Here is a 16,730-nt window from a genome sequence, read left to right on the forward strand (position 1 = left end):
GGAGGGTGGGATGAACTGGGAGATTGGGATTGACATATATATACTACTATGTATAAAATAGATAACTAGGGCTTCCCTGGTGGTGCAGTGGTTGAGAGTCCACTTGCCGATGCAGGGGACACGGGTTCGTGCCCCGGTCTGGGAAGATCCCACATGCCGCGGAGCGGCTGGGCCCGTGAGCCATGGCCGCTGAGCCTGCGCGTCCAGAGCCTGTGCTCCGCAACGGGAGAGGCCACAACAGTGAGAGGCCTGCATACCGCAAAAAAAAAAAAAAAAAAAAAAAAAAAAAGATAACTAATGAAAACCTGCTGTATAGCACAGGGAACTCCACTTCGCTGTACGGTAGAAACTAACACAACACTGTAAAACAACTATAGCCCAATAATAAAACAACAAACAAACAAAAAATGAGAGAACTGAAGGTCAAAGAAGGAAAGCAACTTGCCCAGCATCACCAGCCTCCAGGCAATGCCCAGCTCTGAACCCACTGACATGTACTAGTCATACCCCAGGTCCTCCATCAGGTGGGTACCTCCTCCTACAGCCCCAGGCTTGGGACCCTGAGCAGCTGCTGCGACGGTGGCAGTGGTGCCCACTCCCCACCAGGGACTCTGCCCCCGCGCAGCCCCGTGGAGGCTTCCCGTGCTGCCTCTCCCAGCTGCTGGGGCACCTGGGCAGCCCCTGCTCGTGTCTGACACTGGGCCCCAGGTGCGGTGAAGACACCTGTCCTGGCTTTTCCCCATTTGAACAGGGCCCTGTGGGATGCTGGCTGGAACCACATTTTGGGGATTGAGTCCAGAGGCTTCTTTAAAAAGGAAAGAAAAGCCAGCAGCCTGCTGGCGGGTGCACAAGGGGGCTGGCAGGTGGCTGGGACCATCTAGCTCTCGGGTTACAGGGAAGTTTCCGTTCCTGCCCCTGAGGAAGCTCCCTGGGCCCTGATTGGCTCGGGCTGAGCAGCCTTTGCTCTCTCCAAGGAGAGCCCGGTATAATAGAGACCCGGGCCGTGAGCTCAGACCCGCGGAGGCCGGAGCAAGGCCCTGGGGCTCCCTCTTCCCGGGCCAGGCGTGCCCGCCCAGGTGCCCGGCGGCGCAGGGGGCGCGCCAGGGCCAGGAGACTGACACGGCCCAGACGCCCCACAAGTCCAGCGGCACCCCGAGGCCGCGGAACCCCAGGCGGGGAGAGGGGGCCCCCAGCCCCGCGTCCCCGACCCCGCAATGGCGGGCGAGGCCCGGGCCGGTGGGGACACGGCGCTGCGCCGCCTCCTGAGGCTGCACCGCACGGAGATCGCCGTGGCCGTGGACAGCGCCTTCCCGCTGCTGCACGCGCTCGTCGACCACGACGTGGTCCCCGAGGACAAATTCCAGGTGGGCCCCTACCCAGAATAGCGACCCAGCAACGCGCCCCAGCCTTGCCCGCGCCCAGGAGCTGGCAACGTCGCGGAAGACCCGTTCCAGAGGGACCTCCTCAGCCCCGCCTCTCCCCTCTCTCCCGCCCCTCCCCTCTCTCCCGCCCCCAAGCCCCCTCCCCGCCCCCAAGCCTCAGCGCCAGGGTAAGGTCCCTGCCGCTAACCCGCAGCCTGCCCCACGCCCTACCCGCCAGCGGAGCGAATGGTCTCCAAGACAAGTTCCGGTGCCCCCCCCAGATCCCCAAAGCCCCCTCCCAGCCTCCCCAAGCCTCCCTCCAAGTTGACCACAGTCCCCTAAGATGAATTCCAGGTGGCCCCTGACCTCACCCCAGCACCTCCCTCCCATCCCCACACCTGCCCAAGCCAAGGGGATGGACACAGGTGCCCAAGTCTCCAGCGGCCTCCTCGGGGTCACCATTTGCCCTCTGGTCCCGCGGTGGAGGTGGCAGGGAGCGGGGTACCTGGGAAGGGCAGGGCCCCCATTCCCGCTTTGCTGCAGGAGACGCTGCGTCTGAAGGAGAAGGAGGGCTGCCCACAGGCCTTCCACGCGCTCCTCTCGTGGCTCCTGACCCAGGACATGGCCATCATCCTGGACTTCTGGAGGGTTCTCTTCAAGGACTACAACCTGGAGAAATACACCCGGCTGCAGCCCATCCTGGACAGCTTCCCCAAAGGTGGGGGCACTGGGGGCTGGGGTCCCAGCTGGCTCAGCCCCCCTCACTGGGGCTGGCAGCTGGAGTCATCCTCTCAGTCCCAGCTGGACTGTGAGAGGGGAGGCGTAGGCTGTTTAGGGAGCCCCGGACACCACCTAGATAGACCATCTTGGCTTCTAAGAGCAAAGAGCTGAGGCCTCACCTGCCTGAACGGGGCGTCAGTTCTGGGCTTGAAGCTCAGCCTCCGGCCCTGCACACGCCCGCAGATGTGGACCTCAGCCAGCCCCGGAAGGGGAGGAGGCCCCCGGCTGGCCCCAAGGCCACCGTGCTGCTGCCCAGGCCCCCCACCAAGAGGAAGGCCCTGGAGGAACCGAGGGCCACCCCGCCGGCAGCTCTGTCCCCGAGGGGCAGGTCCTCCAGCCCAGGTACCCAGCTTGAGGAGCCAGTGGGGTCACAGATCCCCTCACGGAGCCCTACACCCCCTGACCACACCCCCTCCCCGACCTGGTCCGGGAGCATCTGTCCCTCCTGCTTGGCCCAGAGCCAGCCTGGCAGAGGTCCCTCTAGGGACTTGGATGGACACCCTGTATGAGCCCCGCAGCCCTTGTTGACCCCCGGGCCCTGTGAGTAGGCAGGTGGGTGTACTTCCTGTCTCCTGATGTGGACACCAGAGCCCGGTAAAGCAAGAGGACACACCAGAGTCCGGGAGACCCCACCTGGCACTCTCCCACCTGCCCCCTGGCCTTGGCCCAGCAGCGGGAGGAGGGCCAGGCTGTCCCTGCTCCCCCACAGGCTCCCAAGCCAAGGCCAAGCCCTGCAAGAAGTCAGAGAGCAATGCAGAGCCACAGCGCCTCCCGCTGGGCAACGGTGAGCCAGGTCCCAGGTCTGGGGGTCAGGGGCCCGTCTTGGGAGCTGGGACCATGCTGGCCTGGGGTCACCCCACCTGTGCCCATCTGAGGCCCCATCCTTCAGGGCCAGCTCCGACTCTGCTTCCTCCAGAGGATCCCCCCTGTCCCTTGGCCAGATGCAACCTGGGACCTGGAGACCTCCCATGGGCCCCCGGTGCCGGCCTGCGGGCAGGCTCTGGGGACCCTGCCTCCCTCCCAGCCCAGCCCAGGGCCACATCCCAGCGTCTCTGTTCATTCCCGCCAGCTGGGTTCGGACGGCTCGTACACCACACACCAGACCACACCACAGACGTGTACACACACACGCGCACGCACTCCATGGCCCGTCTCTGCACTTACATGTGGGCTGGCTGGCTGTCTGTGGAGGGGCTGGACCCCCTCCCCGGCCTGCCCTGCGTGGAAAGCAGGAAGGATTCTGCTGCCCAGACGCCCCTCACTCCCCGCTGCCCGTGCTCAGGGGCCGCCGTCCCAATAGATGACCCCCCCATTTGGTGCTCCCTTCCCCAGGAATTCAGACCATGTCCGCTTCGGTCCAGAGAGCCATGGCCGTGTCATCTGGGGACGTCCCAGGAGCCCGCGGGGCCGTGGAGGGGATCCTCATCCAGCAGGTGTTTGAGGCAGGTAGACGGCGCTGGGGAGGGGCTGCCAGGGGATCCACGTCCCCGCTCAGCTCCCTGGTGGCTCCAGAGCAGCTGCGACACTGACGAGGCAGCCCCCACTCCCTGCAGTGGGTCTGCCATCTCTGGAGGGGATGGTCTGGGCAGGGCTTGGGGGACTCCTGGACTCTAAGCTGGACAACCTGCGGCCCCGGCCCCGCCCGCCCCATCCTTGCATCTCCTTCCTCCACTCCCTGTGCTGCGACACCCTCTGGGGACACCGAGGACCCTGGGAGCTGGTGCGGCTCCAGTCTCACCCACCAGGAACGGTCCCAAGGATCCCTACAGTAGTTTCCTAGGGCTGTTATGATGAGTTGCCACAAACGGGGTGGCTTAAAGCAACAGAAACGCCAAAATCAAGGTGTGGGCGGGGCCAGGCTTGCTCCCTCAGAGGCTCCAGGGCAGTCTTCTCTGCTTCCTCCAGCTCATGGCAAACCCCACGCCCAGGCCTGTAGTCACGTCACTCCAGCTGGTCGCCACAGAGCCTCCTCCCCGTGTCTCTCTGCGTCCTCTTCCCTTCTCCTAAGGGTGCTGTCCTTGGACTTTGGTCCAGTGCAAGCCCACCTTAACATCTACAAAGACCCTACTTGCGAATAAGGCTGCATTCCGAGACTCTAAGTGGATGAGAATTTGGCAGACGTGCTTCCCCCCAGCAGAGAGTCCCTCCTGTGTTCAGCACCCTGGGCCCAGAGCTGACTGGGGTGGGGTTTGTGGGGGAGGAACAGCAAGCTGTAGAGCCTCCCTGCCAGGCCTCCCGACCCATCTCCTCCCAGGTGGCTCCAAGAAGTGCATCCAGGTTGGGGGGGAGTTTTACACTCCCAGCAAGTTTGAAGACCCCAGTGGGGGAAAGAACAAGACCCGAAGCAGCAGCCTGAAGACCCTGGTCCGAGCCAAGGGGACCCAGGCTCCTGCCCCTGTAAGCGCTGCTGGGACCGCCCCTGGGGACGCCTGGCCCTTGGCCCCCTCCCCCAGCACCCGGGGCAGCAGCGTCAAGTCACCTCCGGTGGGGAGCTCTGCTGGGGCGGGGGACTGCCCCTCCCGCCTGAGTGCCTCCCCTGCTGGTGACCCTCTCTCTTCTCCCTGGCAGGGTGGAGGCGATTCGAGGGCAGGCCAGCGGGACAGGGCCCCGGGTCCCCCTGCCCTCCCCAGTGAGCCCCAGCTGCACCAGGTAACGCCCAGAGCACCCCCAGGATCCTGAGGGCGGGGCCTCCTGCCAATTTGCCACTTGTCCAGGGTAGTCACTCCAGGGACTGCAGGACAGAGGTCTAAGCTTCTGTTCACAGGGTGGAGGACTTCATTTTTAATAGTATTTTATTCTGATAATACACAATTGTAAAAATTCACATAGGTTAGAGCAAGTGAGTCCTCCCAGGCTCTTAAAACCACAGCATTTGGCCCAGCTGCCAGCTGTCCCACGCCTCACAGTTGGGCCCTTGGTGTGGCTGTGTCCCCTGCTAGGAGCCAGGAACCCAGGCATCACGTACGCCCTTGGGCTCCCAGCACCGTTTCTGCCATGGATCCCGACACCTCCGCCAGGCGCTGTGCTGGGCCCCGGGGAACCAAGAAATGAGGAGGACTCGTGCCTGCCCCCAGGAGCTCCTGGGCTGGTGGGGCCTGGGGGGCTTGCTACAATGAGTGCGCTCATCTCTGCGAGGGGCTGCCCAGCCCTGTAGTCCCCGGGGGACTTCTGAAGGAAGTGGCGTCCAGGGGGGCACGGTGGGTGCCATCCAGGCAAGGGCGCAAGCAGGCCTCAGGCGGAGGGCACAGCGGGTGCCCAGGGCCAACGGGAACACCGCCGGGCCTGCCCCTCCGCCGCCCCGTGGCTGTGGGCATGCGGTCCTGGGGCCACCTGGAGCACAGGCACCCGCGAGGAACCAGCCTTCCTTAAGGACCGTTCTTCCCAAGAGGGGTGGCCCAGCAGGTGTTCGGGGCTAGAGTCTCAGAGGTGGAGGGGGCTTGGGGAGCCCTGAGGAGCAGGCAGTCAGGGCGGGACTTCAGCAGGGAGCAGGCGAGGGGAGTCTCTCGGGGAGGGCGCTGCCCCATCCCGGGTCCTCCAGACGCTGCGTGTCTCTCACCTGTGCCAGAAGAACGAGGATGAGTGTGCGGCGTGCAGGGACGGCGGGGAGCTCCTCTGCTGCGACGGCTGCCCCCGTGCCTTCCACCTGGCCTGCCTGACGCCCCCGCTCCACCAGATCCCCAGGTGGGCCCGGCCCCGCCCAGCCTCCCAGCCTCCTCACTTGCCCGCCCTGAGTGGGAGGCCGCCCCACAGTGTCTCCACTCCAGGGACGGGCAGTGAGGCTGGCCTGGGAGGGGGCCTTGGCTTAGGTCGCCGGGCGGTGGGGCTGGGGCCCGGGATCCTCCCACCCACCTCCCGGCGTGGCCGCGCTGTCCCCCCAGCCTGGCCAGCAGGCCCCTGAGGCCCAAGGCAAGGGATGGCCATCCCGTCCCACCTCGCCCCATCTTCCCCCAGCCCAAAGTGCCACAAGTGGCTGACCGCCAGCAGTAAGCACAGTCTGACTCCAAGTCGGGCTGGGGAGCACAGAGGCCACAGAGCTGCCCCCCAAGGGCCGGTGGGTGCCCATCCTAGGTCCAGCGCAAGGCCCCCTGCCACGGCCCCCCGGGAGAGTGCTGTCTGCTACCAGCAGCTTCCGCAGGTCAGGGCGGCCTGGGTACGGGGAGGAGCACTGGCTGGGCATTCTCGCCCCAACCCTGCCCCGCTCACCGCATGACCTTGACCAGGTCACATCTCTCTGAGCTGAAACAAGGGGCTCTGGCCGGGTCATCCCTCAGCTCTGCTCAATGCTGCCCGTCTTCCATCCTCTTCCTTCCTGCCCTTGACCGGCTCCTGTTCTACTGGGCACCGTCCCCCCATGGAATCGAGGGAGGGCCCCAGGGATGCAACGAGGCCAGCCTAGGGAGGCCCCGCCTGCAAGGCAGGGCCCGTGAGAGACAGGCACAGGCCGCTGCAGGTTTGCAGGTGTCGGGGATTCTTGGGGCTCATGTGAGAAGCACTCGGGGGACGTGCCAGGCTGGCGAGGGCTGCCCCACCAGGGGTAACTACGCCGGCACCCCGGGCTCTCCTGCTCACCAGCCGGGCAGGCCCTTCCCCTGTGGCCCTGCCCGGTCTCCTTAGTCTCCCCATCGGGGAACGGAAAGGGTGACCTGCAGAAGCCCTCAGGCCTCCCCTGTGCTGCGGGCTTGGGAGTCCACTGTCCCCTCTGTCTCGCCCTGCATGTCTCTGGCTGGTGACAATGCGAGCAGCGGGACCTGGAGGTGCTCCAGCTGCCTCCAGGGAAGAGCCCAGCGGGACCTGCCCCGGGCTGAGGAGCCCCGGCCCCAGGAGCCGCCTGCAGAGACCCCGGTACACACAGGCCCACTCCCAGGCCCCCTGTCTGTCGGCTGCCTGCCTCCTGGCCACTCCTGTGGGTCAGGCCTGCCTCAGCCAGAGAGCCACGTGCTCCCCACCCTGGCCTGGCCCCATCAATTCCACTTTCTCCCGTGGGGCCACCGGGAAGCGGCTCTTACAACGGCCCCGCTTCTCAGTCCTCTGCTTTGGGGGCCTTCGGCTCTATCAGCCCAACACAGGGGACGCACTTCCACCACCGAGAACATTCTCCAAAAATGTTTTAAGTGTTCTGTTACCGCAAAGTCACGACGGATACGATGCGTGCCCCAGCACATGCCGAGTGTGTACTCTGACAGCCCACGAGGGCCATGGGGCCCCCACTTTAGATGGGGAAAAGGTCAGGGAACTTGCTGGGACCACAGAGCCGGGAATGGCACCCGGGCCTTTCCCACCCAGTGTGGCGCTCCTCCCCACGACGCCAGCCCCCGGTTCCCAGGGCCCCATTAGTCGTTAACTCCTGGGTGGTGCTGGGCAAGTCCCCTGCAACACCTCTAAGAACTGACCCTCTGGTTCCAGGTCCTCCTGGCACCGAGGTCAGCGGGAGAGGAGGCCAGGGGACCGCCCAGCGAGCGCCCCGCTGGAATGGATGTTGCGGTCACCTACAAGCACCTGCTGGCCTCACCTCCTGCAGCCCCCCCGCTTGTGCTGGACCCCTCGGCCCTGCACCCCCTGCTGTGTGTGGGCCCTGAGGGGCAGCAGGTGAGCGGGGTGCTGGGGTCAGGGTGGCTGTCTTCAGGGAGCTCAGGGTCTACAGGGGCAGCCAGGCGAGCCTGAAACAGGACAGTGACAGGCGGGGGTAAGGAGGTAGGATTCAGATGGAGGTTAGGGGTGGGGGCCGGGGGGAGGGCGGGCGGAGAAGGCTGGAGGGAGGCCCCGGGGCTCTTGGGGTTGCTAGATTACCCAGAAGGAGGTGTGGGCTCTGCGGGGGAGGGTGAAGGGAAGGGGGCTGCTGGAGGGATTCCAGAGGACGCGACCGTTCTCTCATCGCTCTTGAAAGCCCCCTCACAAGGACAGGACGATAAAGGGGGTAGAGTTCGCAGCCCCAGGTCTCCCAGGCCCTCCTGCCTCCTCTGGAGCGGACGCCCTTCTGGGTCCCCTTGACTAGCCCTGAAGGGGGTCCGGGCCCACCAAGGGGGACCGAGACGGGGCACCTAGTTTCGCCAAGCTGCAGCCCAAAGGTGCTGGGGCGCCCTTGACCTCGCCAGGCCTGGATCCCGAAACCTCGGAGTCGCCCCCCACCCCGTGCGCCCCTCCCGTCGGGGTCCCGGGGCCGTGCGCCCCTCCCCGGCCCCCGGTGACCCCGCCGTGGTCCGTCTGCAGGGCCCGGCGCCCGGCGCGAGGTGCGGGGTGTGTGGGGACGGCGCGGACGCGCTTCGGTGCTCACACTGCGCCGCCGCCTTCCACTGGCGATGCCACTTCCCCGCCGGCGCTGCCCGGCCCGGGTGAGTGCGGGGCCGGGACCGGGAGGGGGCAGGGGGAGGGGGAGGGGGGCCGGCGCCCCCCAACGACTTTAAGGTTCCGGGGTCCAGAGGGCACTCCCAGCCCTGCCCCAGCCCGGGCAGCCTACAGCCTCTCCTCCGCTCGCCAGGGCCGCCCTGCGCTGCAGATCCTGCTCCGGAGACCCCGCCCCGGCCCCCGGGGAGGGGGCGCCCGCCGCGAGTCCGGCCCCGAGCCCCGCCCGCCCGGCTCCCGGGACCCCCAAGCTCATCGCCAAAGCCGCCGCCGCCGGCCCTGGGGCGCAGGTGAGGGGGGACGCCGCGGGGCTGGGGGTGGGGAAGCACATCTCCAGGGGAGGCCCCGGCCCGGGCGCCAGCTTCGCGGGTGCGCACCAAACCTCCTGACCGCGTGTTCGTTCTGTACATACGATATATTTGTTTAAATCGACTTCCGTCTGAGAACTTAAATCTGCCGGAAAAGGCAACCCTCCCAAGCCACAGTGGCTCTGCAGCCGCCGGTTGGTTGTAGGCCCAGAGCTCCCCTAACCCCCCAGCTGCCCTGGCCCCTTCTGCACCCCCCCAAGTGCCCCGTGGGGTGGGGCGGGGCAGGGGAGAGCGGAAGGAGGCTCCACACCACGAGCGAGCACGTGTGACTCCACCCGTGTCACCTTGCCTCCAATCCTCCAGCAGCCTCGGGCCCTGGGGCCTCGGGGACGAGTGACTAGCCTCACTGAACCCTCACTTCCCAGGGCTCCCTCAGAGCCAGGGGGTCCTGTGTGTCTCCTACTCAGAGGCCTGCAGAAGGTGGCGCATCTGCCCGACTGCCCGCAGCAGGGGCCTTCCTGACCGCATCCCTGCCCCTGAAGGATCCTCGGGGGCCCAGGGTGGTGAGGCCCCGCCCCGTCCATGGCCCATCCTACCTCCCAGTCCCGCCTTGTACTCCCCTGCATGCACGGTGGGTGACAGGGCACGCCAGGCGCTGGCCCAAGAGGGCTCACACCGACTGGCGCTCCCCCTTCTGGAAGCCTCTCTCCTCATCCCCACCCCCCTGCACTGTGTGTACCAAGCCCTCACCCGGGCTGGCGGCATCAGGGCTGGAGGAGGTGCCGGGATTTGGCCGATTTCAGCTACACACTGGGCTATTGCATGTGGTTCCACTTAGCGTGGCCGCGCTCTGCCTGGCCTGCGAGCCAGGGGGACTGCGCCACGTCCCCGGCTCTGGCCCTCGCCCCTCAGGGGCACGGTTGGCCCCGCAGGCTTGCTGGGTGGCTGAAGGGCTGGTGTGGGACCAGGCTCCTTCCTGTCGGGGCCTCACGTTTCCCATCGGTGACGGGATGCCTTCCAGCTGGTCCTTGCCCCAGAGGGGTGGCAGGGACCTGGGCAGGCAGCCCCGAGCTCGCCCACGCCCACCCTGCCTCCAGAGCCGGATGTTAGAATTCAGTTCCTGGGGTCCCGCCTGGAGGAGCACGCAGCACCCCACTGCCCTGGCACGGACACCGCCCCTAACCCCTGCTGCTGCTTCTGTGGGGATGAGCCCGGCAGGGGTGCGGAAGGTGGGTTGACCTCCTCCCTTTTCTGGGTTCCAGGCGGGGGACGATTCTGCTGCTCACGAGCCAGTTCTGCACAGGGATGACCTGGAGTCCCTCCTGAGTGAGGTAACACGTCACCTGGCTGGGGCCACACCTGCCCCCCCCAACCCGCCTCCACCTCCGCGGCCTCTGAAGCAGCCAGCTCCCAGGCCACGGGAGCAGCTGGAGACCCCTGTTCTGGGCACACTGGACACCACAGGCCCACGTCACCCCAGATGGCCCTGGACCCCCCACGCTCAAACAAGCCAGAGCGGGCCCCGAGCTGCTCCCCTTTCTAGCTGCCCTGGAGGTCCCGGGGCCTGGACCCTGCAGACCTGGCAGCTGCCGGAACCGGCACCAGGGCCAATGAAGCCTGATGTGGAGGCCGTGACTTTCCCCGGGGGTGGGGGTGGGCGCTAGGCACTCTGGGACCACGCCCCCTTGCACATCCCTCCCTCCCCCTCCTCAACCCAGGCCCCTCCACCTGACGATGAACAGCTAGAATCACTGGGAAGAAAAGGTGGCTTTTAGAAAAGGTTAAAGTCCTCCAGCCACCCCCAGACCCCAGGTGGCTAGTACGTGTCCTCAGGGGCCTGGCGTGGCACCTTGGGCATCCCTTGGGTGGAGGGCCAAGCACGGGCAGGTCCCAGACACTGAAGCTGTCTTTAGAGGCCCCAAGAGGGCCAGGGGTGACCCGAGGTGCCAATATAGGTGGGCAGAGTGGGGCAGATTCACAGGCCCCTGTGGAGCAGGTCCCCCCTGTTCTGCTGGAATATCGGGCATTCCCACGGCTCCCCCAGTCCCGCTGGAGCGTCAGGCCCTGCGCAGACCTGTGCAGAGTGAGGGAAGGAGATGGCCCTGCCGAGACACCCGGGAAGAGGCCACCAGTTGGCAGAACAGCCGTGGTGGCTGTGCCTGGGCTTACGGGAAGCTCAGAGGAGGAGCGTGGGATGAGGCGTGCCCCCGGCCGATGTCTGGTGGGGCCTCGGGCCTGTTTCCTCATCTCTGTATAGGAGGGCTGGGTTGGATGGCGCCTTCCCATCACGATGTTTATGACTCAGGTGGCCCCGGAGGCCAGCGCGGGCCGGATGTGGGCCCGGCAGGCACACCTGTGCCCTGAGGTTCTGGCCGGGGCCCAAGCCCCGCTCTCTGCTCTGTCCTGCAGCACTCCTTCGACGGCATCCTGCAGTGGGCCATCCAGAGCATGTCCCGCCCGGTGGCCGAGGCGCCCACCTTCCCCTGCTGATCCAGGACCCCGGCCTTCGGGCAGCGTGGGATGAGGAGGGCAGGCACCTGAGGACACTGCCAGAGGCGGAGCAGACCTCATATGCATGGCCACTGGCTTGGAACGGGACCGAGGGGGAGGTTAGGAGCAGGAACTGAGATGTTCCAAGTGCCGTCAGCAGTCAGCTTGTCAGCAGCCGTGCCTGTGGTGGCACAAATCTGTCGTGTGCGCTGAAATTAAAGTCACTTCTGTGGGTTCGACATGCTCTCCAGTACAGTGTGCTTGTTCCGGGGCGGGGTCTGTTCCCCTGTGTTTCAGGTGCCCGTCGTGTAGGCTGAGCTGGCTGTAACGGGAAGAGAATGCTGTGAGCAGGAATCCCTCTGCTGGAGCCCCCAGGGGCTTGCCCTGCCCCCAGCACAGCCAGCGTCTGCCTCATGTGGCCTGGTCCCGCCCACCTCTGCCCACCCCAGGGCCTTTGCACGGGCTGCTCCCTCTGCTCGGAGTTCCACTGCCTTGGTGCTTGGCACGTGTTTTCTCACCTGTGAGATCTCAGCTCGTCATTCATTCATTCGGAGTCATTTATTCGGGAAACCTTTACTGTGGGTCTTCTATATGCTGAGCATTAGGGGTCCTATAGGAACATTCCGGTGACAGACCACTCACAAGAGGGGGTGACCTCAGAGAGAAGCAGGGAAGAGGACAGGGGTCAGGGGGCCGGAGTGTGCCAGGGGAGGGGCTGGAAGCTAGAGTGGTGTGTCCGGGACAGACATCAGGTCAGGTGATGGGGGCACAGTGGGCCGCCGTGGACAGCGCTGTGTTTATTTTGCTTGTGGCACCCACCACCGGGAGACAGCCGTCAGAATTGAGTTCTTTCCTAGTGGTGTCTGTCTCCCCTGAAAGAGGCCACTGTGGGACCTGGGACCCTGTCTGGTTCTCAGCCATGTCCCCAGGACCTGGCACAGATGCTGGGTCGGTGTTGGTGGAAGGAGATGTCAGGGCTGTCATAGCCCCCACCTGCAGAGACCCCCGTGATAGAAGCCCTGACAGGGGTCAGAGCCCTGGGGAGGGAGGGGTAGCTGCAGCCCTCATGTGCGTTGGGGGCAGAGGTGGGATGTGTGCTGATTTGGCACCTGTGGCTTGTGTCCCCACCCCGGGCGGGGGGGCCGGCAGGGAGTAGCAGCAGGGGGTCCCAGCTCAGGACACACAGCCCTTGGACTTCTGGGGGTCTCGTGGCTCACTCAGACCCTCTGGAGCCGCTCTGTGCCGGGCACACATTAGGTAGCCTCTGCGGGGGTGGGACAGGTCATGTTGGCCCACCCAGGACAGCACTGAGGAGGGGCTGGCCGGTGCCTTCCAGCGTAGGGGGTCACTACCCCAGGCCACAAGGTCGAGCCGTTTATTCAAACAGGGACCCACTGGTGAGGACACTAGCGTCCTATGAATGAGTAGGCAGCTGTTCCAGGCCAGGCCGGGCTACGTGGGCAGCAGTGGGACAGAGGGAGGCGGACAGTGATGGCAGGAGGGACACAGCAGCCGTGGCTGCACGTGGAGCGTTCCAGCTTGGAGGCCAGATCACATCTGTGGACAAGGGAAGAGCCAGAGGAGGGAGGAAACCAGAGTCGAGGCTTGGTGGGTGGGGGATGCCCCAGCAGAGTCCTCCGGGGTGGGGTGGGGAATGGAGTGGAGGCCCTTCCCGACGGGGGCGGGGCCTGCTTACCTGAGAGCCGCTCTTCCCCACAGAGCCCAGCTGCTGTCTCTGCCCCCCGCCACCCACCCACAGGACGAAGCCGGGCTGGATGAAGTCTGCAGAGGCCGGTGGGGACGACGTGGTGTGGGTACCGTGGCAGTGGTGGAGGCGTATATCGGGGAGCTGACCAGGGTGAACCCCGGTGTCACAGACACCCAGCCCATCGTTGTCACACCCTCCCAGGACCCCCAGCGCTGCTGAGCACAGCCGCGGCCGGCCCTCTTCTGAGCCCACTGCAGCCCTGGCACCACTGGGTCTCACGCCAGGCTCTGGAGACCCGGCCTCATCAGAATCCTTCTATGGATGGGTCCATAGAGACCCTCCAGTGGGGCTCAGTGCTCCCTTTGGTGGCCTCCGCTGCACCCGTGTCACTTCCCACAAGTTCAGGAAATGTCAGTTTCGGGAGCTGAGCACGGGGTGGGGTGGGGGGGTCGTGGCAGTCCCGAGTCCCGTCTGTCTGTCCGTCCGTGGGGTGCGTGGAAGGAAGTGTGGGAAGCAGGGGCCGTGAGCTGCATCCGTCCCTGCCGTCAGCAGCCTGAGTTTGCCGGTGCTGTGTGTGTCCCGCATTTTAAGCCTAGTGGACACAGGACGAGAGAAGGCCTGTCCAGAGCAGGCCCTGCCCTTCTGCAGCCCCTGCGCTTTGCTGTGCTCCTCAGGGGCTGACCGTCTATCCACTGCTCCTGTCTGTCTTTCTGTGGGGCCAGAAGCTGGTCTAGCTCATCCAGCACCGAACAACTGCCGGCTCCGTAACACCCTGAAGCGTGTGTCTGCCCAGTGGGTGAGTGGGCATCAGCCAGAGGTTGCATTTGTACATCTCGTCCCCGGGCTCGTTTCTTGGGCTGCTGCGACAAAGTGCCACAGACCGGGAGGCTCAAATGACAGACGTTTATTCTCTCCCAGTCCTGGAGGCTGAAGTCCAAGATCTGGGTGCGGCAGGGATGGTCCCTCGCAAAGCCCCCCTCCTGGGCGTGTGGACCACTGTCTCTTCCCTGGGTCCTCACATGGTTGTCCCTCTGTGCAGGTCAGTGTCCTGACCTCCTCTTCTCAGGAGGACACCGGGGCCCATCCTAACAACCCCATTTATCTTGGCCACCTCCGTGAGATCCTGCTTCCAATTGCAGCCACGTTCTGAGGTGCTGCAGGCTGAGGCTTCAGCATGTGAGCTGGGTGGGGGACACAGAGGCTGTCCTTGACCAGACTCCACTTGGGCTCCTCTGAGTTGGCTCAAACTTGGCCTCTGTCCTTGGTCCTTAGTTTTGGCAAGAATCTTGCCAAGTCAGTTTCGGGGAGATCCTCACCCTTGGACTCTGATGTCTCTCAATATCTGCTGCATTTCTCATCCCCACCCTCAACAGCTGGTCACCTGGCCCGCCCTCAGGAAGGGTCCCATCGAGGGGCTTAGCCGCATCCCCTCACCTCAGTGTTTGCTCTTTGTAGTTTCCATCCACTGGCCTCACCTTGCTCCTTGGCCATAAATCCCCACTTTCCACGTTGTATTCAGAGTTGAGCCGGACTCTCTCCCCTCCTGCAAACCCCAGTGCAGGGGTCCCCCTAGAATAAAGTTCCTTACCACCTTAGCAAGTGTCACAAGTACCTGTTTCTTTAACAGGGACAGAATTTGGCCATGACACCAACGTCGCTCTTTTCATCTGCACGAGGCTGGCAGAGGTCTTACTTTCCTGCACTTGGTTGGAGGTTTAGCTGTCAGTGTTCTGAAATTGTTAACAATCTGTGAATAAGGGGTGTGAATTTCATACCCTATCGTACTGGACCCTTGGACGGGGTCGGGGGTCATCGCTAACAAGCGGGGAAGAGCCCAGTGCAGGCGAACGTGTCGGGGGCTTGGTGGGTTTGGGAGCAGACAGTGCTCTGGACCCGGTCAGAGTCGAGATAACCGAGCGGGGCTGAGCTCTTGGCTGGTGGTCTGAACTGGACTGGACGCAGACTCATTCACCCCGTCACCCGAGCTCCGGTCATCTGACTGTCAACCTGCAGCTTCCAGGATGGTCGCCTCACCTCTGTTAATTCTCTTGGGACTTGCAGCCCCTCTGGGAGGTTGGTGGCAGCACTGCAGGCAGGGGTCTCACAGGGCTCCCGGGGACAGGTGTTCAGGGGGGACCAGGCTCCCGGGGGGTGTCTGACGGCCGCTCTGTTTCACCTGCGGCTTTTCCTGCAGCCTGGCAGCCCCGCTGAAGCCCCCCAGCCCTCCGACAGAGACCACCCACCAGAGGACACCCATCCCAAGCATAACACATCCCAGTCTCAGGGAAGCCCCTCGTTCTCGCCACGGCCTCCTCTCCATCCCTTCAGGGCACAGTTCCCTTTGCCTGGTTACTTGCTCTCTGACCATCCCCTCCAGACGGTGCGTGCCTGGGGCAGGTTTGCACAGAGCCCAGGCCGGCCAGCGCCGCACAATTAGCGAAACCGACTCTGAAAATGGACTAAACGTTCAGTATCCAAGGAGAAATAATCCCAGAGGTTGGGATGTTAACCAGACAGACAATAAGAATGATAAACACAAGCCCAGTGGGTGAACAGATACTTATTAAATTATATTTATATGTATGTAAAATCTATGTATACACACAGAGTGCACACATATGTACATACACTCTGTTGATCCATCTCCTTATCTCTTTATATATAGAGTGTGTATGTGTGTACTTAGAAAGTGTCTATCTATCTATCTACCTATCTATCTTTCTATCTATGACAGAGTATGTACAGTTGACCCTTGAACAACTCAGGAGTTACCCCTGTACAGCTGAAAATCTGAGCATAACTTGAAACTTAATTACTAATAGTCTACTGTTGATCAGAAGTCTTACCGATAATATAAACAGTTGATTAACGTGTATTTTGTATGTTATATGTATATATACATATATTTTATGCATTCATGGCACACTTAAGTTTTTCTTAACTTTTTGGATAATTCTAGGTTATGTGGCTCGTCTGCAAGTTTTTTTAAATGGTCACAGATTTCCAAAAGTTTTTCCAACATATTTATTGAAAAAAATCTGCATATAAATGGACCCACAGTTCAAACCCATGTTTTCAAGGGTCCCCTGTATATACATATACATTTAGAAAGTATATACTTATATATATAGACAGAATATATATAAAAAGAGGGCATATGTATATAGATGTATGTATGAATATGTGTGTGTACACGCATATATACGTGCATATGTACATGTGTATGTATATGCGTGTATGTGTGTGTGTACAGAGGGGAATACTGGAAGAAAACATTGAAAAGATGAAGACAGTTGTGTTGAAACAAGGATTATAGATGACTTTTCCTTTGTAAACTGTTCTGTCACTCTGGTTGATTTTTAAATAACTTAAAAAGTATGATTTCCAAAAGGCACAGCCGCTTCCCACCGTGTCCCTGCGTCCTGGCCGAGGCGGGCTGGTGCTGCAGGTGGCCAGGCTGTGCTCTCTGTGGCGGGCAGTCGCGCCCCTTCTGCCCCAAGCCCAGGCTGCCCGGCTTCACGGATCCCTGCACGAGCGGATGTGGGAAAGCCAAGGGCGTCCTCCTCCCGTGTGTTGAGGGGCAGCGTTCCATCCCAAGGAGGCTGAGCTCCCGGCACCCCGTTCTCTGTAAATGGCTCCCGTCATCCCAAGGGGGGTGGACGTTACTTTAGGGGCGATCAGGGGCAGCCCCAGGGATGGGGGTGGGACAGGTGCAGCAGTGCTTCCAGAGGTAAAGGGGCGCCC

The 16,730-nt window shown here is 63.1% G+C and overlaps 1 protein-coding gene across 1 annotated transcript; it reads left to right on the plus strand.

The window, feature by feature from the left end:
• Positions 1-1,109: 1,109 nt before the first annotated feature.
• Positions 1,110-11,360, plus strand: AIRE (autoimmune regulator). Its single transcript, XM_082624389.1, has 15 exons — positions 1,110-1,364; positions 1,905-2,079; positions 2,325-2,483; positions 2,851-2,925; positions 3,474-3,587; positions 4,396-4,538; positions 4,710-4,790; positions 5,707-5,822; positions 6,884-6,983; positions 7,545-7,727; positions 8,349-8,470; positions 8,617-8,770; positions 9,256-10,008; positions 10,051-10,119; positions 11,198-11,360. Exons 1-15 carry the CDS (start codon positions 1,215-1,217, stop codon positions 11,276-11,278), a joined length of 2,475 nt encoding a protein of 824 aa, XP_082480515.1. The 5' UTR covers positions 1,110-1,214; the 3' UTR covers positions 11,279-11,360.
• Positions 11,361-16,730: the final 5,370 nt, after the last annotated feature.

This window comes from Mesoplodon mirus (genome assembly GCF_964341445.2).
Source record: "Mesoplodon mirus genome assembly, chromosome: 6".
In the NCBI taxonomy this organism is placed as follows: domain Eukaryota; kingdom Metazoa; phylum Chordata; class Mammalia; order Artiodactyla; family Ziphiidae; genus Mesoplodon; species Mesoplodon mirus.

Bases quoted from the DNA above. Each gene is read 5' to 3' on its own strand.
- AIRE (XM_082624389.1), top strand. From the start codon at position 1,215: ATGGCGGGCGAGGCCCGGGCCGGTGGGGACACGGCGCTGCGCCGCCTC. The intron at 3,588-4,395 runs GTAGACGGCGCT...ATCTCCTCCCAG, and splicing joins CCAGCAGGTGTTTGAGGCAG to GTGGCTCCAAGAAGTGCATC. The intron at 4,791-5,706 runs GTAACGCCCAGA...CACCTGTGCCAG, and splicing joins GTGAGCCCCAGCTGCACCAG to AAGAACGAGGATGAGTGTGC.